We start from the raw sequence: 25,690 nt of genomic DNA, 5'->3' as shown, positions 1-25,690 counted from the left end.
GGGCCGGGTTCTGAGCCCGACCCCGCAAGCCAGCGTCTGTGCTCAGCGCTGGTTGTTGCTGTTGTTTCTTGTTTGTTTGTTTGTTTGTCTGTTTTTATCATTATTGATTTTTTACAGAGAGGAAGGGAGAGGGACAGAAAGTTAGAAACATCCATGAGAGAGAAACACCGATCAGCTGCCTCTTGCACCCTCCCTACTGGGGATGTGCCCGCAACCAAGGTACATGCCCTTGACCTGAATCGAACCTGGGACCTTTCAGTCTGCAGGCCGATGCTCTATCCACTGAGCCACGCCGGTTTCGGTGCTGTTGTTTCTTACCCTGGGGAGGGAGGGCAGCGGGCACAGCGTGCCCGGGGAGAGCCCTGGGAGTGCCAGCCTGTGCTGGTGCGAGGCCCTTGTGGAGCATCCAGGAGACACACTGAGCCTGCTCAGTCACTGAACCCCCTTGCCTGCGGGCCCTGGGCTTCCGGGTGGGGACAGCACAACCACAAATGCCCGGAGCTGGGTGCCATCCAGCATCCGCGGACTCTAAGGCACCCGGGTCAGGTGTGGGAGCAGGAAGGAGGCGACCGAGCCTGGCCCTCCCCTTCCTGTCTCTGTCCTGTTGCCACCTGCCTCGGTCCCTGCAGTCTTCCTCTCAGCCTCGTGGCCAACGCCCCTCTGTTTCGTTCCGGTCTCTCCCGCCCCGCCCTGTCCATCGTCAGAGGCACTGAGTCTGCACTGTGGGCCCCGCCTGACCCTCCCCACCCCATCCCAACCCCCAGGCCCTGCCACTGGGGTCATCTCACTCCTGCCCTGGCCAGCACGCCCTGGGCTGTGCGGGGGCCCTGAGCCAGGGCTCAAGGTCACTGGTCTCCGTCTACCTACGTGCTGGCCCTTCCCCCCAATGCTCACCCGTCACCTCACTTTCCTTAGTGCTTGAAGCCTGTCTGAGGGGAGATCCCAGCGGCACCCAGAGCTTCCCGGAGCCCCCGCCTCAGGGCAGGAGAAGAGGGATCTCAGGTAGGTGGCGCCCCCTCCTCAGACATCAGCCCCAGGTGCCCGGGAAGGCACAGCAGAGGATGATTTAAAAAAAGAAAAAGAAAAAGATGGGGGTCACGACCCTGAGTCCAGGCCTGGCTCTGCCAGGAACATCTGAGAGACGTGACTAGATCGCGGTCTCCGGCTGAGCCTCAGTGTTCCCATCTGAAATGTGGGGTTCGGACCAGCTCGCCTCGCCCCTGTCTGAGGTCCTGGGGTGTCTCTCCCCGAACCCTGAGCGGCCTTGCTGGAGGGGGACGGCGGCAGACGGGATTGTGGGAAAGGCTGCGGGTGCCGGGGTCCCAGCACGGGGACAGCCAGACCCTCGCTGAGCGCCAGCGCGCCAGGAAGTGTGGCCCCAGCCAGGGACGGCCTCTCAGACCCCGTGTTCCCGCTGGCGCGCTGGGTGGGAAGGCCCCCAGGGCACACGGAGCCCTGGGCACGGCGCCTGGCACACAGTACGTGCTCCGCAGACGGGAGCGGCTGGTCCTAGTCCTGACTCCAGATGCCGGCCCTCTCCCTGTCTTCCCATTCCTGGATTAATATATATATATATATATATATATATATATATATATATATATATATATAATTGATTTTTTACAGAGAGGAGAGGGATAGAAAGTTAGAAACATCGACCAGCTGCCTCCTGCACCCCAGTCCCCCCTTACTGGATATGTGCCTTCTACCAAGGTACATGCCCTTGACTGGAATTGAACCTGGGACCCTTCAGTCCACAGGCCAATGCTCCATCCACTGAGCCAAACCAGTCAGGGCCCCATTCCTGGATTTTGGACCCACTAGGCCCTCCCCTCTCAGCCAGCCACACCCTGTCCCACGAGGCCCATTGCTATGGCTCCTTCGTGGGGCAAACCCACCCTCCCCGGCCTGCGAGGCCTCAGGCCTCTCCCTGCAGGGCCCCAGCTGTGTGCCTCCTGCTGGCAGCCGCCTCCCCTGTGCCCAGGAGAAGCTGTGCTTTCCCCGTTCCCGCAGCCTCCCTGGTTACACGGTCACGTGTGTGTGTGATTATACACGTGTGTGTGTGTGTGTGTTACTGATCCCTGAAGACACGTGATAATGGCGAGCGTGTCCGAGGGCAGAGCCCCTCTTCTCTGTATCTGCCCGCACAGAGCGTGCCCTCAGCGGGTGCTCACCCCGTGCCCCCGCCGACGGGCCGGGCGAGCCTCCGCGGCTGTCTGGTCCCAGTCGGTGCACTGGCTGCGCCCGGTTCCTCCCCATCAGCCCCCCATCCCCACTCCTCCCTGCTCTGCTGGCAGGAGGCCTCCTCACCCTCCAGGGCGGCTGGCAGTTAATTTCCCATGAGCACAGAGGAGGGACAGGGCCTGTGCCCAGGGACTCCCACAATGCTGTGGGCAGGAGCCCCAGGGCACCTGGGGGGGCGCTCACCCAGGACCCACAGTGGCCATGGGAGACGAGTCCCTGGGGTGCAGCGCTCGGCCATGAGGGAAAGGCACCCTCCCCCGGCCGCCTGGGCAGGCAGAGGCTGAGCGGTGTGGGTCCCTGTCAGCTCGCCCCCCGCAGTGCCCGCCTGTCCGCCCGGCCTCACGGGGCCCGGACGGCAGCTGCTCCTCAGAGCAGCCGGGGACGCCCCCCCCCCCCCACGTTCTCACCCACAAGCTGCTGAGGTGCGGCCCAGCTCCGGCTAACGCTCAGCCCTCTGGCCACAATGTTTGGAACCAATAAAACAAATGTACAAGGGAAACCAGTTCTATTGAAACAGTTATCAAAGCCTTTACTTTGTTGTTTTTTTTTTTGGCATAGTGATAGGCTTTTATTAACACGGCAAAAACAAGGAGGTCTACTAACTAGCTGCCTTGTCGTCATTTCAAAGGAGTGTGTGGAGAGTAAGCGCTATCTGGAGATATCTCCAAACACCACCGCGAGGTCGGGAAACATCTATGATTATTTGTTGCTCCTGAAGTCACAGGCGCTGTTAGCTACGGTGGCTTGCTGCCTGAGTCCATAAGAGGAGCTTACGTTCCAGCTACAGGTGAGGGAAATAAAGGTCTCATTCTCTTCCTATCTAGGTTCGCACCAGGAAGTGGAAAGAAAAGGAGAAATCCGTCCTCGATTGAGCCTTACACGCCTGTCACTTAATCCGTACACTGGCCCGGAGAGAGACTGTTATAACTCGGGTTTTCTTTTTAATGGATTTTTTTTTCTTGAGAGAGAGAAACATAGATGTGTTGTCGTTCCACGTATTAATAAACTCAGTGGTTGATTCTTGCATGTGCCCTGACGGGGACTGAACCCCGAAAGCCTGGTGCATCCAACAAGGGGCTACCGGCCGGGGCGGTGACCGGGGTTCCCTCAGGGGAGCCCGGGGCTCAGGGAAGCTGCCGAGTCCCCCCGGCCCAGGAGGGAGCCCCCGTGGCCCCCCCACACACACACACACAGCTGCCCCTGGAGGTACGTTCCAGAGCAAGGTGCTCCGCGGTCCCCTCGGCCCCCGAACCCCCTCCCCCACAGAGCCCCGTGACCTCGGGGAGGGCGGTGTCCGGTGTACAGAGGGCTCATGCCCCCTGGAAACCATGCACACTCGTTTTTGTCTCCAGTTTATTTTTTTAGACTAAGAGCAGAGTATGAAAGTCACAGCCAAAGCACTTGAAAAAGGCCCAGGAGGATGGGTGGGGACCACAGAGATGGACGGAGGCAGGTCCCGGGGGCTGGGGCCCGGCTCGGGGCTGGAGGGGGACGGGCGCGGTGGTCTCACGGTCTCCAAAAGTGTCTGTGCGTTGCATAGGTCTTGTCTTCACGGAAGACAGAAGAGGGGCCAGGGGGCCCCCGGTGGGGAGGGGGCCGAGCCTGGTGGGGAGGGGCCCGAGGTTGGAAGGGGAGGTCAGGGGAGGCGGGGGTGAGGAGGGGAGGGACTGTCTGTCTGTACATTATATATAGAGAGATAGAGCTGTACATGCCTGCCTGGCACCGGTGCCCACCCCTTGTCACCCTCTGCCACTGCCCACCCCCCAGGGGTGCTGCTTGTAAACTTGGATTCCACCCAAACCACAGTCCTGGGGGTGGGCGGGGGGAGGAGGACATGCTTATTGCTGTAAACAGGGGACGGGGCGGCGGCCGGTGCCGCCCCCTCGCCCACCGAGTCCCCGCCCGGCGCCCTGCCCCTGGGAGAGAGGGTGGGTGGGGGCGTCTCCCACGCTTCCGTTTGCTCTCTTTGGGGCGCGTTGGTCTCTCCGGGGAGCAGAGAGGGGGGCGCCGGGGGTCAGAGAAAGGTGCCAGGGGTCAGGGAGTCCTGAGCACTACCTTTGATGGCCCCCTCCCCCCGTTTGGTACCAAACCATCGCCCAAGCCGTCAGGCCACGGGGGCCCGCGGCTGTCCCTGCGCCTGGCCCGCTAGTGACGTGCGGAGGGAGGGGGCAGAAGGGACGGCGCGGGTGTATGGGGCAGACACCCCACTTCCAGCCGCCGGAGGCCAGGCTTCCCTGGGAGAGGCCGAGGTCTCCCTGCCTGGGCCCGCCCCCGCCCCGTCCCCCTTCCGCCCCCCGCATGGAGGAGCGGGCAGAGCTAGGAGGCCAGGAGCGTCATGAGGAAGAAGGCGATGCCCACCGCCAGGGGCAGGTGTTCCCGCTTGGGGCTGGTCCCGCTGATGCTCTTCTCAAGCTTGGGCACCTGGGCGTTCTCCCCCTCGAAGTCCTCTGTGGAGAGAGGGGAGACGGGCAGGTGAGGGCGGGCTGGGCGCCAGGGCGGCGGCGGCGGCGGCAGCAGCAGGGGAGCGGGGACGTGGCACCCACGGCGGCCGGAGGGATGGGTGTCGGGGGGAGTCATGCGAGGTGAGCAGGCACCGGGAGGGGACTGCGGTTCCAGCAGTGGCCACCAGAGGGCGCTGCGAACTCACCCAGCACGTTGATCTTCACATTGGGGCCCATGGTGAACTGGGGGAGAGTGGGGACCGGCTTCTCCCCGGAGTGCGCTGCTGCGGGGTAGGGTGTGGGTGGGGAAAGAGGAGGGGGGAGAGTCAGGGCCAGGATCCCCTCCCCCTGCTACAGCTGGGGAGCGAGTCCCCCTCTGCTGTGCCCTCCGCCCTCCCCCCGGGAAGCCAGGGGAGCCCCGAAGCGGGGGAGCCGAGGATGGATGGATGGGGTGGCGGCTGGGCGCCGGGTGCACTCACTGGAGGCGCAGCAGACGAACACCTTCATCCTCAGACACTTCCAGTGCAGGTTGTGGGTGGGCGTGGCTGGGGGGGACACGGAGCCTGAGCGGCCTGCTCCTTCCCGGGCGCCCTCCCCCCTGACTGCCCCTCCCGGGGGGTCCCCTGCCCCCTCACTGCCCCTCCCGGGGGTTCCCTGTTCCCCTCACTGCCCCTCTGGGGGGTCCCCTGCCCCCCTCACTGCCCCTCCCGGGGGGTCCCCTGCCGTGGCTCCTGGACACTATGGACACGGGCCACGAGGCTCAGCTGTCAGCGCCAGAGCCCCTTGGTTCCTAGAACTCAGTGACCCAGACCCCTGAGGTCCCACCCCTGGGAGGTTCCACCCAGAAAGTGGCTCCGACCCAAACTCTGGATGCACCGAGCACCTCTCAGCCCCTCTACGCGGTCTGGGAACTGACATCCCGAGCCGCTCCCTGCCCAAACCCCATAGCGGGCATCCCTCCCAGCGGCCCGATGCCCGCCCCCCGCCCCGGGGACCCCGCACTCACAGATGTAGTAGTACTCGTGGCCCGCGTGGAACTCGTAGCCCAGGGAGAAGGCGCTGTAGCGCTGGAACTTCTCGGAGAACTTGATGGGGCTGTGGGCGGCGCGCGGCCGGTTGCACTCCCAGCGCTTGAAGCCCTGGCTGGCGTTGCAGGCGCGGTAGCCGGCGCGGCTCACCATGTACAGCACGTACTGCTCCGCGCCGCCCGGGCCCGAGCCGTTGTAGTGCGGGCAGTAGATGTCCAGGTAGTCGTTCACGTTCACCTGCACCGTGTAGCCCTCGCGCCGCAGGCTGCGGGGACCGGCCGCGGGTCAGAGAGGAGCAACTGCCGGGCCAGTTGCTCCGCACCCCTCCCCCCAGGGTCCCCGGGGTTCCCCCCCGCTCCCGGGCGCCCCCTCTCCCCGTGCCTGCCTCCCCGGGACCCCCCTCCCCCCGCCAGGGCCGCACTCCGTGCAGACTCCGGCCGGCTCTGGGCCTGTCCCGCTGGCGGCCACCAGAGGGCAGACACGGCGCAGGGAAGCCCCGCCGGCCTCCCAGGAAAGGAGGCGGAGAGGACGGTGGAGGGAAGGAGGGAACGCCGGCTCTGGTTGCCACAGAAACGGCGCAGGCCCCTGCGATGCCGATACCCAGACCCGGATTTCCTCCCTCCATTCCCCATAATTCACCAGCGGGGCGCGGGGACAGCGCAGGGGGAGCAGGGAAAGTGGGAGGTCGCCCTCCGGGTGGATAAGCACCCTCCATCCCATCTCCCCGCGCTTTCCCGCGGCTGCCAGGCCAAGGCCAAGGCCAGTGCGATGGGACCTGCCCTCACTCAAGCATGTAGGCAGGCTACATGCATATACATGCGTAGTTCCAAGGCGCACACACAAACATGGAAATGCTCGGTTGTATGTGTGCTGAACTTGCACACCAGTATTGGTTGACCTCCACAATCTCAAATTCTCCCTCCCCCCCTCACACACACACACACACACACACACACACACACACACGCTTTCTCTAAGGTAACACCGGTCTCTACCTGGAGTCCCACTGCCCTCCGCCCTGAGGCCATGGCCGTGAGGTCCCCCAGGTGACAATGCACCAGGGCGTTAAGGAGCTCAGTATCAAGGCTCCACCTGGCATCTCACCAGCCAGCCCAAACTTTTGTATCTATCCGTCTCCCTCCATCCTCAGCCTGGGCACCACTGTCCCTTCAAGATGCTGGGCAGGGCGGCGGGCCTTGTGCCTAGACAGGTGGCTGTTCCTCTTACTGCCCTGGGCCTCCTGTGGGACAGGGGAGCAGATGCTGGGTCCCTTGTAATCCCCACCTGCCTTGTTAGCCATCCTCAGAGCACTGCTCTTTACCCTGTGGAGGCAGGGACGGGAGAAACACCTGAGTGGAGAGAGAGACTGAGCACCAGGCAGGAAGTCCCCCCGTTTCCGAAGGGCAGGCATGCCTACGCCTTGGCAGTGAGCGGGAGAGTGGGGACAGGGAAGGCGCGGGCCCCTTGGCCAGATGTCAAACACCGGAGTCCCTGGGAACTCCCCGAGGGGAGGGCCCGGCTCCCCCGTCGCCAGGCACCTCCCCGCTGCACAAACAGTAATTAGGTCTCGCAGGGAAAGGCGTTCGGAGGCTCTGCCTGGGAAGGGCCTTGAGGGTCCCTCCCCACCTTACCCTACTTCCTGGGCCCTGCCCGTACCACCCTTCCCCTCCGCATCCCCTTCCAGGCTGGCAGGGAGGCGGGCAGCGAGCGCTGGCGCTTGGGCGCCCGGTGAGCATGGGCACAGCTGCCCTGAGTCACCAGGAATGCCCCTGGCCCCACTCAGTTCCCACGGGAGCGACGGGTCACTCAGGCCGCGCCCTGGCCCTGGCGCTCAGGTGGGCAGGAGCGCGGCCTGGGGCGCTGGGAGCAGGAGAACGGGTTAGACCAGGCCCGGCTCCCTGCCGCCACCCTAGGTTTGCCTCTCTCGCCAACCCCAAAGGCTGTGGGGAGGAGGCCGCCGTGGTAGGGGGCCACCCTGGGGCCTCTGTCCTTGAGCCTCACCCAGGTCCCAGCCCTGCCCTGGGGGGGGGGGGCCCTCCCTGGGGGGCTGCTCAGTTCCCCCCTCACCAGCAGGGAATAAGCCAGAGCCAGAGCCATTGCTACAGGGACCTCAGTTCCCCAAGTGGGGTTGCTGGGTGACCACCAACGAAGAGAAACCATCTCTCACCTATCCCAGGGTTGGGCTGAAATGCCCCCAAAAAGCTGGGCACGTGGGAGCAAGAGACCTACTTGTGGAATGGCTGTGCCCAGCTAGAATCTGTCCGACTGGGGGCAGAGGGCTGGCTGCCAGGAATCTCGGCCACACTGCTGAAGCGGGGGTGGGGGGTAGGGGGGGGCTGCTTGGCCTGGGTGTTTTCTGTACATCTCTCCTCCGCCCTCTCTCCATAGTGAAGACCGGGACACCAGGCCCGGTGAAGCTGGCTGCTAACCCCTCCTCTAGGGCTGTGCCTCCCCAGCCTGGAGCCCCGCCCCTGGGAGGGGGTGGGGCGAGCTGGGACCTGGGGATTGGGTGGTACCTGCCCCTTAAGACAGTTCTCTCTTCTCCCTTGCATCATCCCCACTAGCCTCCCACGTGTCTCCAATAAAGGCGAGTGTCCACTCACCCCACCTGGAGGGGGTGGCGCCGCGCCCGTTATCCGTCCCTCCTGGCTCTCACCGCCTCCGGTGCGCCTGGCTCCCAGCCTTCCGTCTGCTGGGACCGGGTGGTGGGCGGCGGGAGCGCGGGAAGCCGCAAACCTCCACCCCCGCCCCGCGGGGCGATTCGGGGCAGTTACTCAGGGTGTCTAAGCCATCGGGGCGCAGGGAGAGGATCCCACAGAGCCCGGATCCGGTTAGATCCCTCCCCCTCCCCTAGGGGTGGGAATGCCGAGCTGGGGAAGCGGAGGGAGGAAGGCTGGGAAGACACCGGGCCGCCTCCTCCCTCCGGCGCGCGCTCCCGAGGCCTCCCTCGTGCGGCTGCTCCTGCCGGCGAGGCCGGACCACGTGTGCGCAACGTGGGGCCGCGCGCCCGGCGGGTGGCGGGTGCACACGGACACCCCCGCACCCTCCTGGCTCCCTGGGCCTCGGGACTCCCCCCCCCCCCGGCCCAGCCCCCGAGCTCCGCGGGCCGGCGTCGGCGGGAGAGAATCCGCGCGCCACGCACCCGCCCCTCCTCCTGCGACAGCGGCGGCGGCGGAGGTTTATTGATCTGCAGCGGCGGAGAGGCGCGAGGGCCGCCGAGAGCCAGGCGCGCAGAGCCGAGCGTCTGGAGGAGCACACCGACGGGGAGGGGGGATGCACAGAGCCCGGACCCACTGAGAAACCCGGGAGAGGAGGGAGCTAGGCACGGAGAGAGAGGGGGGGACCCTGAAACCGAGAGGACGAGGGAAGCGTGCACACCCAGAGGCTTGGAGAAAGGGGGAGGCATGGAGGCTGGTCCAGGGATGCCCCCACACGGCGGAGACAGAGACAGTGAGGCGCAAAGGAGGTTACCGGCGGCCAGCGAGGGGTGCAAGGCCCCCTCAGTGGCGGGAGGACACAGGGACCCCCGTGGGTGCAGCGGAGACTCAGTAAATGTGTCAAACAGTGTATGAATGGAAGGCAGGTCAGAGCGGAAGCATCTCAGAGACAGAGACAGGGAGGGAGAGATGTTCCTGGGGCCTGAGAAGGGCGGATGCCAGCACACCTGCTCGGACTGTAAAGAGACGGAGCCCAGGCCGGGGCGCAGACAGCCTGCCATCGGTTCGCCGCCCCCCCCCTTCAGTCCCAGGCTCAGGGGCCCCTGAACCTCACGCATCCTCCTCTCCAGGCAGCCCGCCCGGCCCGGTGTCTGGTCCAGGCCGGGCGCAGGGCTGGCTCCTCCAGGAGGCCACCCGGAGGGGCTGCGTGGGGGCCGCGGGCGGGATGCCGACCTCAGGAGGGCGCAGCCCCCGGGTCTGTCCAAGGAGGCCCCGCACGTGTCCCGCCGGCGCCCTCCCACGTGACCCAGCAGGAGGGGGGTCGCAAGACCCTCCCCACGTGACCCCAGGGCCAGAGACCCTCCGCGTGTGACGGGCGGGAGCCGGCGCCGCTCACGTGACCGGGCCGGGGCGCCTGTGGCTCGCGGCCCCGCCCCCGCTCCCCGGCCTCCGCTCCCGGCCCGGAGCACGTCGCGCTCACGATTTATGGGGCCGCGGCTGCCGCAGTGAGGAGCCGGGAGCCCGGCGCCGCGGCAACAAAGGCCGAGGATGGAGGCGGGGGCGGCGGCGGCACCCGGCCCGGCGGGCACCCCCCACCTCCGCCGGCCCCGACCTGCGGGAGCGGGAAAGGCAGAGAGGAGGCCCCCGGAGCCCGGGCCCCCGTCCTCTCCCAGGGCGTCCACCTGAGCCCAGGTGTATGCGGGGGAGGGGAGGGGAGCTGGTCAACAACACCCCCCCACCCTGCCCCCGCCGATCCCATCCCTCGGCCCCGGCCTCCGCTGGGGGCCCGGGATGCCCCAGGGCGGAGGGGGACCGGCCCCTCACCTGAGCGCTCTGCTCCCCGCCAGGCCCGAGCGGGCCGAGGGCGGGCTGTGAGCCTGGGGGAGGGGGACAGGCTCCGGGAACCGGGGAGCAGGCCCCCCGCACCCCCGAGTTCTCCGAGCTCCCCTCCGCGGGGGAGGGGCCGCGCCCCCGCCCAGAGGTTTCCATGGGGAGCGGGAGGGGGCGCCGCGCTCCTCCCCACCCCCCGTCTGACACTCGGGCGCGAGGTGGGAGCGAGGGGGAGGCGCGGAGCCCCAAACAACAAAGAGCCGGGCGGCGGGCGGCAGCCCCTCCCCCGGGAGGCTGGGGTCGCCGCCGCCGGCCCTCCGGGTGCCTCCCCCCGGGGCCTCGCCACGGCCCGGGAGCCGCCTCCGGGGTGGGAGCCAGAGGCAGTGCCGCCGCCCGGGCAGGTGTGACAGTGACCCCCGCGTCCCCAGGGATCCCCCCGACACACACACACACACACACACACACACACACACACACACACGGTGATCCGGAGGAGAAGACAAGGGCAGCCGGGACCGAGCGGGGAGAGAGCCCGGCCCCGCGGCCGGCACCCGGGACCCACAGGCCGCCCGACCCCCGCCCAGCCCGCGGCGCCGGAGCCCCGGGCCCAGACGTGGCCGCCGCAGACACACCAATCACACCCTCAGACACACACGCACACTGACAGCCGCGCACGCCCGCTCACACTGGGAGCCACACGCCATCCAGCCCGGGTGTGTGTGCGTGTGTGTGTGTGTGTGTGTGTGTGTGTGTGTGTGTGTGTGACAAGCCATCTCCCTGCTTCCTCCTCCCTCTCCGCTACCCCGCGTCCCCATCCTCACCCACCAGCACCCCGGCGCCCCCGACCCAGCCGCGGCTCACCCAGCTCACCCAGCCAGGCTCACCCAGCCACACCGCCCGGCAGCCCCTCCACCGCCGTCCCGGGGAGGCACTCAGTCAATCGGACGCCCGGCCTCGGCTCTGGGCCCCACTTCCAAACGCAGGAGTCCGAGACAGAACCCCTTGAAACGCTCAGCACCGAAAACAGGTCATCCCTGCCCCCCACCAAAACGGATGGCCTGCCCCCAGCACGCTGGTGCTCCCCAGCCCCAGCCCGGCGGCGAAGGCGGGGGCGCCGGGGGCCCTGTGGGGTGGGGTGTGCAGAGGAGCCAAGGTGGGGCGGGGGTCCCTGAGCAGCCTGCCCTGCACGGCCAAAGCCTCCTTCCTTCCTATACTCCTCCACGGCCTCTCTCAGACGCCCCCGAGCTCCCCATAGAGCGTGCCCCCCTCTCCCTCGCCTCCCAGCACCCAGCGGTGCTCCCGCAGGACTCCCACCTAAGGTCCCCCCGAGCCCACCCGCTTCCCCTTCCCCGACGCGGGACGCGAGCTCCCGCCCGGCCCGGACTCACTGCTGGTTGGAGCTGTTCCAGTACACCGTGTGCCGGTTGCCCAGCGCCCCCCCGGGGCCCGGGGCCAGCAGCGGCAGCAGCGGCACCGGCACGAGCAGCAGCAGAAACAGCAGCAGCAGCGCGGCCGCCGCCATCCCCCGAGCCGCCGCCGCCGCCGCCCCCCGACTGAGCCCCGCGCTCCGGGCTGCTGGCTGCCCAGCTCCCCGCCGCCCGCCGCGGCCGCCGGCCCGGAGCTCAGGCCACGCCCCCGCCCGCCCCCCGCCCCCGCCCCGCGCGCTCCCGAAGCCCCGCCCCGCGCGCTCCCGCAGGCCCCGCCCCTGTGGGCCCGGGCGCACGGCGCGGGGAGGTGGGACCCGCGCTCCCCGCTCCCCGCCTCTCCTCCCCCCCCCCCCCCCCCCCCCCCCCCCCCCCGAGGTCTAACGTGCTGCCGCTGGTCCCAGGCTCCCTGCTCCCTCGGCTGGGGTCCCCAAGTGGGTTAGGGAGGCCACAGCGGGGATCTGTCTCCACCTGGAGAGCGCATTCATTTCTGGGATGGGGTAGAGACTTGAGAAGAAGGTGGGGATCCAGGCCCCCTTAATCCGTGGCACTAGACCCTCTCCTTTTTGAACGGCCTGGCCCTCTGCGCCTTTCATTCCCCTCTTCCCCTGTGAATGGGGAGTCAGGGGGGCCCTAGAGGGTGTGGACAAGCCCTCAGCTGGCGCCAGCACCTGACAGCGCCCACCTGAGCTGGAGGCTTGTTTTTCGTGGGGGTGGGTGGGGTGGAGGAGCTCAGTCCCCCCCAAGAATGTCAACCCTGGGTGCTGGAAGGGCAGGGGCAGTCCAGGGCCAAGGTGGAGGAGGACCCAGGAGAGTCCGCTGGAGCAAACCAGGCTCATCGGGACACGGACACACACACGCACACACACACTCACACACACACTTCCTCACACGCTCTGGCAGGCCCCCTCCCAGTGATGTGGTGTTCTTAGCTATTCTCGCCCCTCCTCTCATCAACACGGACAAGAGGGCAGAGGGCAGAGCACCCAGCTCTCACCACAGACCTGGTCCAACGGTGACACCCAAGCACAGACATACACACACACAGGAGAAAAAGCAGACACCAACTTACAGACACACACAACGCACACACGCACAGGTAGAGGTAATCTCAGATAACTAGCGATCTGTAGAAACACAGAGATGTACAGAGACAGGGGAGCATACACCCAGATACATGCACACACACGACGCACACACAGACGACACGCACCCTCTGATGCACACACACAGCCCCGTGCGCTCCTTTCTTTTCCTGGGACGGAGGAGGTGAGCGAAAGGGTCTGGAGTCCTGCTCGCCTCCCATCGCTTCTCTGGTGGAGAGGCTCAGACTGAGTGACCAGGAGAGCCAGGTCCCAGACCAGGTTCTCAGAACTCAAGCCGCCCCCCCCCAACCCCCGACCCCCCTGTGCAGGGGGACAGGCAGAACGTTCCCTTCGTCTTCACCGCAGGAGCGAGAACACACAGGCACTTACCTTTGGCCGGACAGAAGCGCTGACCACTGGCCCACCGCGGTGCTGGGTTTGGGGGCAGGGCGGTGCCGTCCAGAGCAGGTCCCATGTCTAGTGCTGCTCCGTGCTCCCTCAGCTCCTCTCCACCCCAGGAGACCTCCTCTCCCTCCTCAGGAGCCAGAAAACAAATTGGGCCCTTGGGGTGGACAGGGAGACTGCAAACAGCCCTCCCTCCCGCGAGACGCCGCTCCCCACGGAGATTTGTTTCACCTGAAGATGCTAACCTGCTGCTCCAGGTGCCGGGGATCCCAGCGCCTCCCTGCCCCCTACACCCCCCCTGCCAAGGGAGGCTTCGCGCTGTGGGCCGCACAGCTGCCCATAACCACAGGGAGCCGGAGCTTGCTGGTTGAGGACTTCAGAGTTGATTTCAGAAGCTTTAAATCCCTGTTTGTAGAGTCTGGACCCCACGTACAGCGGTGGGCCCTTTTCTGGAGGACCCAGATCCTCCTTTAGAAACTAGCACTCTCACACCCACCCTCCAAGAGTCACTTAGCCCCCCCCCCTCTCTCTCTTAAAAAAAAAAAAAAATATATATATATATATATATATATATATATATATATATATATATATTTTATTTTTTTACAGAGAGGAAGGGAGATGGGTAGAGTTAGAAACATCGATGAGAGAGAAACCTCGATCAGCTGCCTCCCGCACACCTCCTACTGGGGATGTGCCTGGAACCAATGTACATGCCCTTGACTGGGGTTGAACCTGGGACCCTTGAGCCCGCAGGCCGATGCTCTATCCACTGAGCCAAACCGGTTAGGGCATAAAGCTCTCTTGACAGGACTCAGGCAGCTCTCTCTATGTAGTCTAAGCCTCTGGATCGGGACACTCTCTGTAGGACCTAGGCCTGTGTCCGTAGGATCCGGTGCGTTGCCTGTTTGGGCCTTTATCCAAATCAGCTGGTGGCTGACTTGACCTGTGGGTGAATTAGAAAAAGCACTCCTCTAGCCACACCCAGTCCTTAGAGTATGGGATGTCTGGTCACCTTACCTTAGAGGGCGTCTCGTGGCAAATGGTGCCTCTGGGCGAAAACAGAGGGACCACTTCCTCCGGCAGAGGCGACCTGTGTGTCTCCCCATCTTGGGCTAACGTCAGCCTGGACTCCCTCGGAGGTGGCTTCTCTGTGCCACGCACAAACCACACAACTGTCTGACTTCAGGGCATACACTCCAGCTATAAGGCCTAGGCCTGTCTGTAGGCCTCTACTCATGGGTCCTGGGCTTCTCTAAGGACTGGTTCTCTGGGTATAAGATCTGGGCCAGTGTCTACAGGCCTGGGATCTGACCTGAGGCAGGCCTCCTTCTGTGCCATCTGGGCTGCCATCAATGGGGTCTAGGCCTCTGTTCATATCTGTGACTCAGATTTTTCCTGAATGTGACGTGTGCATTTTGCATTTGTAATATAGTACACACACACACATACACACACACACTCGCCTATAACTGGAACAGTAATTTTTATGAAACAATACTTACCTTTACTACAGAGGATACACTCCAGTCAGGGCACATGCCTGGGTGGTGGGCTGGATCCCCCGTACGGGGTGTGCAGGAGGTAGTCAGTCGATGTTTCTCTCTCCCCCACTCCCTCCTTTTCTCTCTAAAATCAATAATAATAAAAAAACACATTAAAATGTTTTAAATAAAAGGCTGATTGAGATTCATAAAATTGATTTCTTGATTTTACTACCTCTAATGGGTCACAAGCTACAGTCTGAAACACGGGTGCCAAGGCCTGGGCCCAGATCAATACTCCTCTGTGGGGGAGGGCCTGGGCTTCTCCCACGGACCCGTCCTCTCTCCAGATCTCAGGCCTCTTCCTGCAGGCGTTGCCTTCATTTCCTTCCGACCCTCAGGCTCAGTACTCTGCTAGCCGCCCTGTTCTCTCCAGGAAGCGGTGAGCGCTGGCTCTTGGGAGCTCTCGGAGCCGGTACCTCACCCTCTGCCCCTGAGGCCTAGGAAGCGGGGAGTAGAACAGGCCAGGGGCAGGGGGAGGGCTCAGGCTGTGGCCCAAGATGGCTCCCAGGACATGGGTGGCAATCAGGGAGCTCAGCTGAGCTGTGTTCAATAAATCATGGAGGCTAGGGCCTGAGGGAGAGGGAGGCCAGGGGGAAAGGGGGCCATGAATAAATAATTCACTTAGACAATGAACAAGGAGCCCTGGCTGGCATGGCTCAGTACAATGTCGGCCTGTGCACCGAGGGCTGCAGGTTTGATTTCCAGTCAAGGGCACATACCTGGGTTGCAGGTTTGATTCCCACCTGGGTCAGTGTGGCACATGTGGGAAATGACCAATTAATTTCTCTCTCTCTCTCTCTCTCCCTCCCTCCTCACTCCCTCCCTCCCTCCATTGCAGTTTCTCCAAAAATCAATGGGAAAAAATATCACCCAGTATTAACACAAATCAATCAATCAATAAAAATAAAAACAAAAAATAAACAAGGAGCCTGTGAGGAGGGGGAGGGGGATCGGACATGTGTGTGAGTGGGAGAAGCAGCTGCCAGCCCCGGACATAAAATATTCACAGGCTTTCCACTTAGCAGAGGGCCCACGTATGTGCCCAGCGCCGGCAGGTGGTTTGTGTGGTTTGAACCCGGAAACCTGGGTGTTAACAAGGACTTCCAAGTGTATGTGTCAGCATGGTACTCCCATGTCCATGGCTGACAGGGAGCCACACACGGGGCTGACAGCAGGGAACACAGCGCTCTGCTGGGTGGGTGGGCCAGGACACAGGAAACGAGGGCGCAGGGCTAGTTGGGCGGGGTTGGGGTGTACTAATCTCTTGTCCTGGTCATGCCCTGATCCCTCTAATGAGCCTGGCAAGCCGAGAAGCCTGAACCGGGGAGGCGTCTCGGGGACCAGGCTGAGGTGTGTGGCTCCTCTGAGTGTGCCTGAAGGAAGCTGAAAGGGAGGCAGCCTGGAAGAGCAGCTCCCGGGATGGACTTGGGGTCGAATTCCAGTCCTGCCACTCATGGTCTGTGTGAGTCACGTCGCTCCGCTGAGACTGAAGTGGGGCTAGTCACCCTCTCTGTGAGGAGCTGGTTGTTGAGGGATTAAGAGTCATGTCTGGGAAGCACTCGGCCAGTGTTTAGGACCTGCGGTGTCGGTGAATGGAGGCCTCCTTGTCATTATCAGGACCAGGGTATCTCTTGATGTCCACCTACCTAGACTAGCCCCAGACTCCGTCTCCATTTGTTCTTCCCCGTCTCCAAGCTCCTCTAATCGCTTTCCTAGTGGGAGAGGTGGCCAAGGGCGTGGGGAGAAGGGATGGGCGGGAAAAGATTAGACAGAATCAGGGAGAGGAGAAGTTACAGCCCAAAGTGGAGGTCCCATCCTTGACCTCCTCCTCAGACCCCGAGCCTCTCCTCGACCCCTCAGATTCTCCCTTGAGACTCTCTTCTCTTTCCTGCCTCCACAAATTTAGCTTTCTAGCACGTGGCTGCAAGAAGACTGTGGGAATTAGGATAGAGCGGCGGTCGGCAAACTCATTAGTCAACAGAGCCAAACATCAACAGGACGACAACTGACATTTCTTTTGAGAGCCGAAAGCTGACTTCTGCGCGTGGGCCATGAAGTTTCAATCGCCCTGTAGGGTGCGCCCGCACGTGGTATTTTATGGAAGAGCCACACTCGAGGGGCCAAAGAGCTGCATGTGGCTCTCGAGCTGCAGTTTGCCGACCACTGGGATAGAGGTTTCTGAATATAGGGGCCATCCCAACTCCTCGTCCTCCCTCGCCCCCATGCCTGTCCTCACTGCCAGAGCTCTGGCTACCACCCTCTGCCAACAGCAGCCAAGGGCTCCTTCCCTGGCAAAGACGGCTATGTCTGGGCAAAGCCCGGAGCAATGGCATCCCGGAGTGGGCGGGGAGGATCCTGGCTGGAGCGGAGAGCCGGAGAGGGCCAGGGTGGAGGGCCCGGGGCCTCCCGTGGGCCCAGCATTCCCCAGCCCTCTCGTGTACCTGGAAAGGATCCGCTCCCTTCGGGAGAAAACGGCAGGCAGGTCTGAGCTGGCCTGCTCCTCAGGAGACAGAGGAACAGGCTGGGGGAGCGGGCCTGCGATCTCCGTGGGGAGAGGTGGCTCCGCTGGGGAGCCACGAGTGGAGGGGGTATGGCCTAGGCACCCCCTACCGTAGCCCGGGGCTCAGCCCCGCCTCCTCTCCCCCTTACCCCCCAGTCTTCTGCCACTTGGAGAGCCAAAGGTCTGGGCCCCCAGGGGGAAGAGGTGCCTGCTCACCCCTTCCCAAGAGCCAACGTGGGTTCCTCACTTCCCCTCCCCTGGGCTGGGCAGGTTCGGGCTAATCTTCGCCAGAGCTTCATAGCAAACATTGATCTGTAATAAAACCACAACGTGTGTTCCGGAGAAGATTCCAGACACGGAGAGATCCAGACACCACGCAGACACACACACACACACACACACACACAGGCACACGCACGGCGCTGAGAGGCAGACACCAGCAGCCCGGAAAACACCGCTGAACATGGACTCACGCCGCGTCACATGCACATCCCCTCCCGCCATAAACATAGTCCTCCAACACCCGGGCCTTCGCTGGCAGCCGCCGTCCCCGTGTTGTCCTGGCACTTTGCACACAGCTCTGTAATAGACTCGCACTTGGCATTACAATTATTTGTTAGCCAGTTTGTCTTCTCCGGCAATCTGAAGATTTCCTAAGGGAAGAAATCTTGTCTTGTGCAAGTGTTCCCCTCAGCATCCAGCAGGCAGCTCGGAATTTAGTTAGTGGGAGTAGGGGGGGTGCTTCACAAATAAGTGTTGAATTGCGGAACAGGGGAATAAACGCTACCCCTCCTCCCCCCACGGCCCCTCAGAAGCACAGAGGACAGCAGGTGCTGCCGCTCATGCCTCTGGCCCACCTTCTGGTCTCTTAGAGCCCGGATCTCACAAAGGCCCCTACCTCCTCCCTCTTCACTCCAGGCAAGACCATGCATTGGAGGCCGGCCTGAGGGTTGGCAGGCAGGGTAAGGGTTAATGACACCTCATTAGGGTTTAATTGGAGGAAGGAAGCTGCCCTGGCACCAGACAGGTGGGCAGGCCCGGCCCGGCTGGAAGCAGGCCTCCCCTGTTCCAGCACCCTGCCAGGTGTGTGCGCTATTTGGCCCTGGAGAGCCTCAGCCCGGTCGGGGGCACCTCCCCCCACCGTTTGCTTTGCCAACTTGGTCTCCAGGCAGTACAGACCAGTCCTCCCCATCTGTCACCGCACATTCGGAGGGGGTCAGGCTTCTTGTCCTTTCTCGGTGCCCCGCCCACCTCAGGAGGCGCTGGAGGCTGGGGAGAGGGGTCGGGTAAGGAACTGGACAACTGAGAGACAGCAGAAGGGGTGGGTTTGGGATCCAGACGGCGACGGAGAAAGACAGCCACGGGGAGGCTCAGAACTTGGGAGATGTCTGCCCAATTTGACCTTAAGTGAAGAGAATGCAAATGAGATGCAGACGATATGCAGATGAACACCACGAGGATCTCAGCATTTGCATTCCCGGTGGCTGGCGGCAGCTCTGCACCCAGGACCCCTCCTCATCGCCCTGGCGTGAGCAGCCCTGACCGTGACTCTGGGTGAGAAGAAGGACTACAAGGAAGAGAAGAGCTGGGCTGGGCCAGAGCCTCAGGACCTGGGCGCTGAGCTCCACCCGTCACCCTGCCCTCAACCCAAGCGCCACCTAGATGCCAAGATACCAATGGAACTGCGCTAACCACTCTCCCTCCAGGTAGTGCTGGGACGCACTGTCCGTTGCTATGGGGACCCCTCCCACGTCCAGGCCTGAACCAATGGGCGTCCCTGCTGATGACCTCATGCCCTAGGCCCCCGAATTCTATTGGTTATTTGGAGGCCATCGTGCCCCTCGCCAGCTGCGTCAGGGCTGGGGATCCCCATGACTGGTGTGGCCTACTGAGAGAAGGGCATGCTGGGAGCTCACAATTTGCTGAATGAATGAAGGGGGGGGAGGGGGATGAGTCACAAAAAGGCCAAAACTTCAGTGTTTTGCCTGAAGGGAGATTTGTACCCCACACACACCCCCCCCTAAAGAATGGAGTGGATCAGGCTCTCCGGGCGGAGGGAGTGAGCAGAGATGAGTGGAGTTTTCGCCTGTTGGGAGAGAGTAGGGCAGGCCCAGCAAATTGAGGGCCTCACCCTCTGCCGTCTAGCGCCGCTGAGTTTAGGGGAGACCGGTGACGCCCCAAAACTTGCAGAGCTGCCCAAGCCTCCTGGAACCGCGCCCGGAACACGCCCGGAGGACTTCTCGTGGGGAGGAGGGCGGGCGGGCCGCACCGGAAGCCTGCCTGCCCGGCCTGGGAGCGGATTCACTCCCGCTCTCCACCGGGACTTCCCCGGGAAGGTGTCAGGGCCCGGGCTGGGTGGGGAGTGAGGGCAGGGCGGCCGCCTGGCCCGAGTTCGAGGCTCCCTCCACCCCCTCCACCCTCCAAAGGGCAGAGCTGCCGAGGTGTCGCCCTGGCACCTGCAGGGAGCGGGGCGGCTGGGAGGGCCTGTGCCTGTGTCCAGGGTGCGACCACAGGGTGGGGGGGCGGGGTGAGGTCCCAGCCGCCGGCCGGGTCTCTCTCCTGCCTCCTGGCCCCATCTGTTCAGAGGGTCCCGCCTGGGTCTGTGGGGAGCAGAGGCCCTCACAGTCTCAGCGCAGGGCCGGGCTGCTAACCAGGGGCCCCGCCTGCCCCGCCTGTGGTTCCCCTGGAGAGGGTGAGGCTGTGCGGGTGGATGACAGGGCGACACACAGACATGCATTCCGGATGGCAGTAGGCGGAACTCGAACCCAGAATCACAAGACAGCCTTCAGCTCTCACAAGTCCGCGCACTCCAACCCCCCTTGCTCCCCTCCCTCTGCTAGAGATGGCTTGAGATGAGGCCCTGACTCCCGCCTACCCAGGCCTCGCACCCAGGCGGGCATGTTCTGAAAGGGCCTCCCTCAGCCGAGCGTTGGGATTACCAGAGGGACCGGGCTGCCCTATGTGCTCACGGGGTGGGGGAGGGGTCCACAGTCCCAGCATTTCAATCTGCCAGTCTCTGGCCCCCCCACCCCTCCCCACTCCACCCCACCCCACCCGGGCGTTCACACTCTGCCTCTCGCTGCCGCAGCCGCGGAGCTAATGAGCACAACATCCACCTATCGATCCGGGCGCAGTGCCAGGCGGCCGGCACCGAGCTGAGCCACGGAGGCCGGGGGCACCGGGAGGTACAACACAGCTTGGGGGGGGGGGGCGGCCAGGAAGGGGCGCCTTTCCCCCTGGCGCCACCCAGGACACCATGCGGAGAGGGCCCGATGGGTCTGGGGGGATCACAGCCTTGTCTGCAGGGGGAGGAGTGTGGGGCTGAGAGCAGAGGGGGCCCTCCCTCCCTCCTTGTAAAAGCGAGAACAAAGAGGCGCTGGGGATGGAGGCTTTGATCCGACCCCACCTTCCCGGTTCCAGGCCGGCCCCGCCCAGACTGCCCCTGGGAGGGAGAGACGCCCAGCTCTCGGGGACCCACGCGTCCTGAAACCAGGGTGCTGCCTTCCCATGGCACCGCCTGGCGCTGCCGCCACAGCTCGGGCACTGCCCCAAGTGGGTGGGCTGCCAGGAGCATCCACCCTCTCCTCGGCACAGGAAGCCAGCTCAGGGGGGTGGGCGGGGGCCCAAGCTCCACAGCTGCTGCTGGCACCCACTCCACACTGCCCAGAGGGGTGCCCACGGAGGCCTGGCATGGCTGGCCCGGGCACAGCTGGCACGGAGGTCAGGCCAACCCACGCTGAGCGCAGAGGCCGCAGGGAGTCCCGGTGTCAGGGAAGGGGCAAGGGGGCAGGAGGTTGAGGAGAGCAACAAAAGAGATGGGCGGTTTATTGAGGGCTTGGTCCAGGAACTTATAAAAATACAAACTGGCAGGAAATTCGGCCTCATGGCAAGTCTGTCTTCACAGAAGACGAGTGAGTGACCCCTGGGAGGGAGGTGCTGCCCTCGGGCGGGGGCCCGCAGGGCACTGGGCAGTGGCAGGCCTGGGCCGCCCTCGCCCTGGTCCTTCAATCCACCGGGCCCAGCTCTTCGTCTTGGCCCCCGCAGGCTCGAGGGTTCGATCCCCCCCGATTCCAGTCTTCCTAGGAGATGGATGGAGAAGGCCACGGAAGCAGCGGTGGAGGCCCGGGCTTAGCCTGCCTTCGATCCAGGTGCCCAAGGCCGAGTGCAGCTCCCTGTGGCTCCTCTTCAGCCTGGGACGAGGGGGCCAGCACGGCAGGGGTCACGTCAGACCCTCTGACTCCCCTCGCCACGCCTCCATCTTGTCTGTCCGGCGTGGCACTCCCAGCTCAGGTGCAGGGCTCCTCCAGGCAGTCCTGGGAAGGCACTGGCTCCTGGGGTGGCAGGAAGGGTCCCCTTGGCTCAGAGAACTCGCAGGAGACGAAGGATGGGGAGCAGCAGCAGCGGCAAGAGGCAGAGGGGGCTGCGAGTGCCCCCCGCTCGCCACCCCGATGTGCCACTCTCTCCGGGGCTCCCGACGGGATGGGCGGACTCAGACTCTGCGAGGGGGAGGGGAGCACCGCTGTGTCCTCCGTTCCCGCTCCCGGTGAGCGGTTCACCCCCATCCCGTTCTCCAGGATCCTTCAAACCGGCCACCTTGTCCTCCCCAAAGCCCAGCCTCCGGGTCTCCCCCAAACGGCCGGTGCTTTCGAAGGCCTGGCGCCCGGAGGTGTGGCTCTGCTGCCCAGCACACAGGCTGCAGTGGGCGCCCCCACAGGCCGCACAGGGGAGGGGCCAGTGCTCACAGCCCTCCCCGAACCCCTCCAAGCCTCCCAGACCTGCCCTCCTTCCCCAGACGGCCCCTCGCCGGAGGACTGCTGCCCGGGCCCCCCACTTACTGCTCTCCTTGCAGCAGACGGACACCTGGAGCCTCAGACACCGGCCAGGACTCCCGGGCGTGGGCACGGCTGGTGGGGGAGGGCGGAGAGCGTTAGCACGGGCTGGCTCGCAGACTCCGAGTCAGGCCCTCCCACGTTCTCCTCTCGGCAGTCCCTGGAAAACTTTTCCCTCCTCTGGGCCCCGTCCAGGTGCCAGGCCCCGTCCACGGCGGCTCCTCAGCCCCTCAGCCCCTCTCCTAGCTCCTCCTCCTCCTCCCCGTCTCTAGAGACTCACTCTGGATGCCCCCTCGGTCCTGGACTCAGGGCCCCGCCAGCCCCCGCTTCTCTGACCACAGCCCCTCCTGCCTCCCCGTCCCAGGTCTGGCCCTCGTTCCCTGGCCCATCCCCCCTCCTCACCTTGGGCCGTCTGCCTCGACGGGTGGCAAAGCCAGGTGCCCCCTTCCCCCTCCCCCGAGGCCGCAGCGCCCCACACTCACAGATGTAGTAGTAGGTCTCTCCCGGCAAGAACTCGAAGCCGAGGGAGAAGGGCGTGAAGCGCTGGATCTTCTCGGAGAACTTGACGGGCCCGAAGGGAGCGAAGGGCAGGGAGCACTCCCAGCGCTTGAAGGCCCCCGCCCCCTGTGCCTGGCAGGCCTCGTAGCCCGACCAGTCCACCATGTACAGGGCAAACGTCTCGGGGCCCTCGGGGGGCCCGGGGCCCTCATAGTGGGGGCAGAAGATGTCCAGGTAGTCGTTGAGGCCCAGCTCCACCGCCGCGTCCCCTCGAAGCAGCCTGCGGACACAGGGGGTCACGTGGGCTGAGGGGCCACTGTGGGGCACAAGGTTACCCTTTCCAGGGTCTCTGCCAGCCCTGCCCTGCCCCCGGGCGAGGCCTGTGTTCTCTAGACGGACAGCTCCGGGGGGACAGAGAGGGAGGAGAGATGGGCAGCAGGTCCCAGGCGCAGAGGTGAAGGCCGCAGTCTCTCTCACACCCAGCGGCTCCCGGGAGAAGCCCTCACCACTCCTGCCTGTGGGGTCGGAGCTGCCCATCTCTCCAGCCCGGCCCGCCGGGCCTGGCTCAGCTCCTGGGCCTCATAAACGTCAGCCGGACGGACGGCTGCTGCGAAGGAGCTGGGACAGGGGCAAGGGGCAGAGACCTGGGCCCACAGGGCGGTCACAGGGATGGAGAGTGGGAGCAGTGTCCTCTTTGTTATTATTTTATTTTTTAAAAAAATATATTTTATTGATTTTGTACAGAGAGAAAGGGAGAGAGATAGAGAGTCAAAAACATCGATGAGAGAGAGTCATCGATCAGCTGCCTCTTGCACACCCCCTACTGGGGATATGCCCGCAACCAAGGTACATGCCCTTGACCGGAATCGAACTCGGGACCTTTCAGTCCCCAAGCCGACGCTCTATCCATTGAGCCAAACCGGTTTCGGCTCTTTATTATTTTTAATTTTTTAAATGTTTTAATGTATTTTATTGATTTTTTTATGAGAGGGAGTTAGAAACATCTGTGAGAGTCATCGATCAGCTGCCTCTTGCACGCCCCCTACTGGGGACGTTCCCGCAACCAAGGTACATGCCCTTGACGGGAATCGAACCCAGGACCCCTCAGCCCGCAGGCCGACGCTCTATCCACGGAGCCAAACCGGTTTCGGCAAGTATCCTCTTTAAAAGATGTCCTTGAGCTCTCAGGCCAATGCTGAAAAGAACGCCATCGGGGGAGTGGATGGTGGGTGCCCCCTCTTTTTCATTTATTTATTTTTTGCCGGGACAAGTGCCAGACGTGGAGGGGAGCCCCCTGCACGTACCCCCATCTTCAGCCTCCTCAGCACGCCCTCCCGCACCTCTCGGGAGCTGCCCGGGGAGCCAGTGCCGGCGGGAAGGACTGGGACACACGGCCCCCCCATCAAACACAGCACAAACCACGCCCCCTCCCCACCACACCGACACACGACCCCCTTCATGTAGGACAGGCCTCCCACTGTCCCCCAGGGGGTGGTCCAAGGGCCACCAGTGTCAGGAGTTCTGATTAGAAATGCAGGTTCCGCCAAAGCCGGTTTGGCTCAGTGGACAGAGCGTCGGTCTGCGGACTGAAGGGTCCCAGGTTCGATTCTGGTCAGGGGCATGTACCTTGGTTGCAGGCACATCCCCGGTGGTGGGTGTGCAGGAGGCAGCTGATGGATGTTTCTCTCTCATGGATGTTTCTCTCTATCCCTCTCTCTTCCTCTTTGTAAAAAAATCAATAAAATATATTTTAAAAAATGCAGGTTCCTGGGGCTCAGCTCAGACCTGCCAGGACACCCGTCGGGCCTTTGTACGTTTCCTTTCGCCGGATCCTTAGTGCCCTGAGGAGTGTCCGGCACCAGGACAGCGCTCGGAACATGTTTGTGAATTGAGGGAATGAACCAGAACCCTCAGCGTTGGGGGCTAGGAACCTGAATTTTTAACCAGTCCTCTGAGCGGTTCAGAGGCCCTGGTCTGGAACCCGGAGAGGCATTCCTAGCAGGACAACAGCGCTCTTATCATATGGTGCTGGTATTGTAACGCCCTGTCCGGGCCTGCCCTCCCCGGGGGGCATTTGGGCTCTGGGAGACAGAGTCTAGGTCTTCTCATCTTTCCGGCCCCTGGCCCCTGGCCCCCGGCCCCTGGCCCCCGGCCCCCGGCTCAGTCCCATACACAGTCCGCTCCTAATAAACGTGAGTGAGTGAATAAGTACAGTCACACTTTTGAAGAAAACAGTGAGGTCAGACGACGTGCCCAAAGGTGATTCGGCTGGAAGGGCAGGGCCCAGACGGGAGAGGAACAGGAGGACAAGGATCAGGACCGAGAAGGAAGCAGAGACGCCAAATGGGAGAGATCACGAACCGGAGTGAGTGAGGGTCGGCGGGCAGGCCCGGCGAGCAGGAGGGGCGCCCTCGCTCTCCCACAAAAGCCAAGCCCCCTCCCAGGCTGGGGGAGGCCGGGGAGCCCCCCGAAGAGAGGCGAAGGGGGCGGGGCCCGGGGGACAGGCCAAGGCCCCTGGGCCGGCCTCCGGGAGCCTACCTACCGGGATCGGGACCGGGGCTCTCTGCGCGCCCCCCAACACGTGCGGGTCGGGGGCGCCCCAGGGCACGCCTCGCCCCTCCCCCTCCCCCGCCGACTCAGACAAAGGAGCCCCGGCGCGCGGCCCGGTGCGGGCGGGTGCGGGCGGGCGGCGCGGCGCGCGGGGCGAGCCGGGGGGGCGCGCGCGCCCGGCCCCGGGGCGCCCAGGCCGGGCGGGGGTGCGGCCCGGGCCGGCGCGGCTACCTGGGGTTGCTGGCGTTCCAGTAGAAGTCGTGGCGGAGGCCGGCGCCCCCGGGCAGCGGGGAGCCGAGCAGCGCGGCCCACAGGACGGCGTGCAGCAGGGGCAGCAGCCGCATCGCCCCCCGCGCGCGGTCCGGTCCGGTCTGGTTCGGCCCGGCCCGGCCCACTTGGCTCCGGCCGCCGCGAGAAAGGTACAAAGTGGGGAGGGGCGGGGGGGTGCGGGGGCCTCGCGGGCCACGCCCCCGACAACTTTCCGCCAATGGGAGCGCGGCCCCGCCCCCGCGCGCGGCGCCAGCTCCGGTTAACCCCCTGCGCGCCCGTTAGCGGCGCAGGTTAGCGCTGCGCCCCGCGGGGCGGGACCGGGCTGGGCGGGGGCGGAGGGCGGTCCTCCCCTTTCCACGCGGGTCACAAAGGGGGGCTGTGC

At 64.3% G+C, this 25,690-nt stretch overlaps 1 protein-coding gene and 1 long non-coding RNA gene across 7 annotated transcripts; one reads left to right on the top strand and one right to left on the bottom strand.

Annotated features, from left to right (window-relative positions):
- The first annotated feature begins 888 nt into the window (after positions 1 to 888).
- On the top strand, positions 889 to 3,268 carry LOC311613260. The gene is made up of 2 exons (XR_014793421.1): positions 889 to 1,002; positions 2,873 to 3,268. It is a non-coding gene; the product is annotated as an uncharacterized lncRNA (long non-coding RNA).
- A 321-nt stretch (positions 3,269 to 3,589) lies between these two features.
- LOC311613233 (ephrin-A3) lies at positions 3,590 to 25,628 on the bottom strand. Of its 6 annotated transcripts, none has more exons than XM_084866910.1 (5): positions 25,270 to 25,628; positions 5,692 to 5,978; positions 5,165 to 5,230; positions 4,892 to 4,969; positions 3,590 to 4,691 (listed from the first exon to the last, which is right to left on the bottom strand). In XM_084866910.1, exons 1-5 carry the CDS (start codon positions 25,380 to 25,382, stop codon positions 4,561 to 4,563), a joined length of 675 nt encoding a protein of 224 aa, XP_084723036.1. In that variant the 5' UTR covers positions 25,383 to 25,628; the 3' UTR covers positions 3,590 to 4,560. The 6 variants fall into 6 exon arrangements, with proteins under 6 accessions (XP_084723036.1, XP_084723031.1, XP_084723032.1 ...); XM_084866905.1 differs by lacking the exon at positions 25,270 to 25,628 and adding an exon at positions 11,589 to 11,811; XM_084866906.1 differs by lacking the exon at positions 25,270 to 25,628 and adding an exon at positions 11,589 to 11,811 and having other exon boundaries at positions 4,892 to 4,966.
- Between the last annotated feature and the right edge of the window lie 62 nt (positions 25,629 to 25,690).

The sequence above is a fragment of the Pipistrellus hanaki genome (assembly GCF_964339955.1).
Source record: "Pipistrellus hanaki genome assembly, chromosome: 18".
NCBI lineage: Eukaryota > Metazoa > Chordata > Mammalia > Chiroptera > Vespertilionidae > Pipistrellus > Pipistrellus hanaki.
The sequence above is the reverse complement of the archived record's forward strand: the minus strand, read 5'-3'. Positions and strand labels throughout refer to the sequence as shown.

Coding starts and splice junctions, on each gene's coding strand:
- LOC311613233 (XM_084866905.1), bottom strand. CDS start 11,722: ATGGCGGCGGCCGCGCTGCTGCTGCTGTTTCTGCTGCTGCTCGTGCCG. Junction 5,979..11,588: donor TGGAACAGCTCCAACCAGCA/GTGAGTCCGGGC, acceptor CGGTCCCCGCAG/CCTGCGGCGCGAGGGCTACA. Junction 4,970..5,164: donor GTTCGTCTGCTGCGCCTCCA/GTGAGTGCACCC, acceptor CCTACCCCGCAG/CAGCGCACTCCGGGGAGAAG.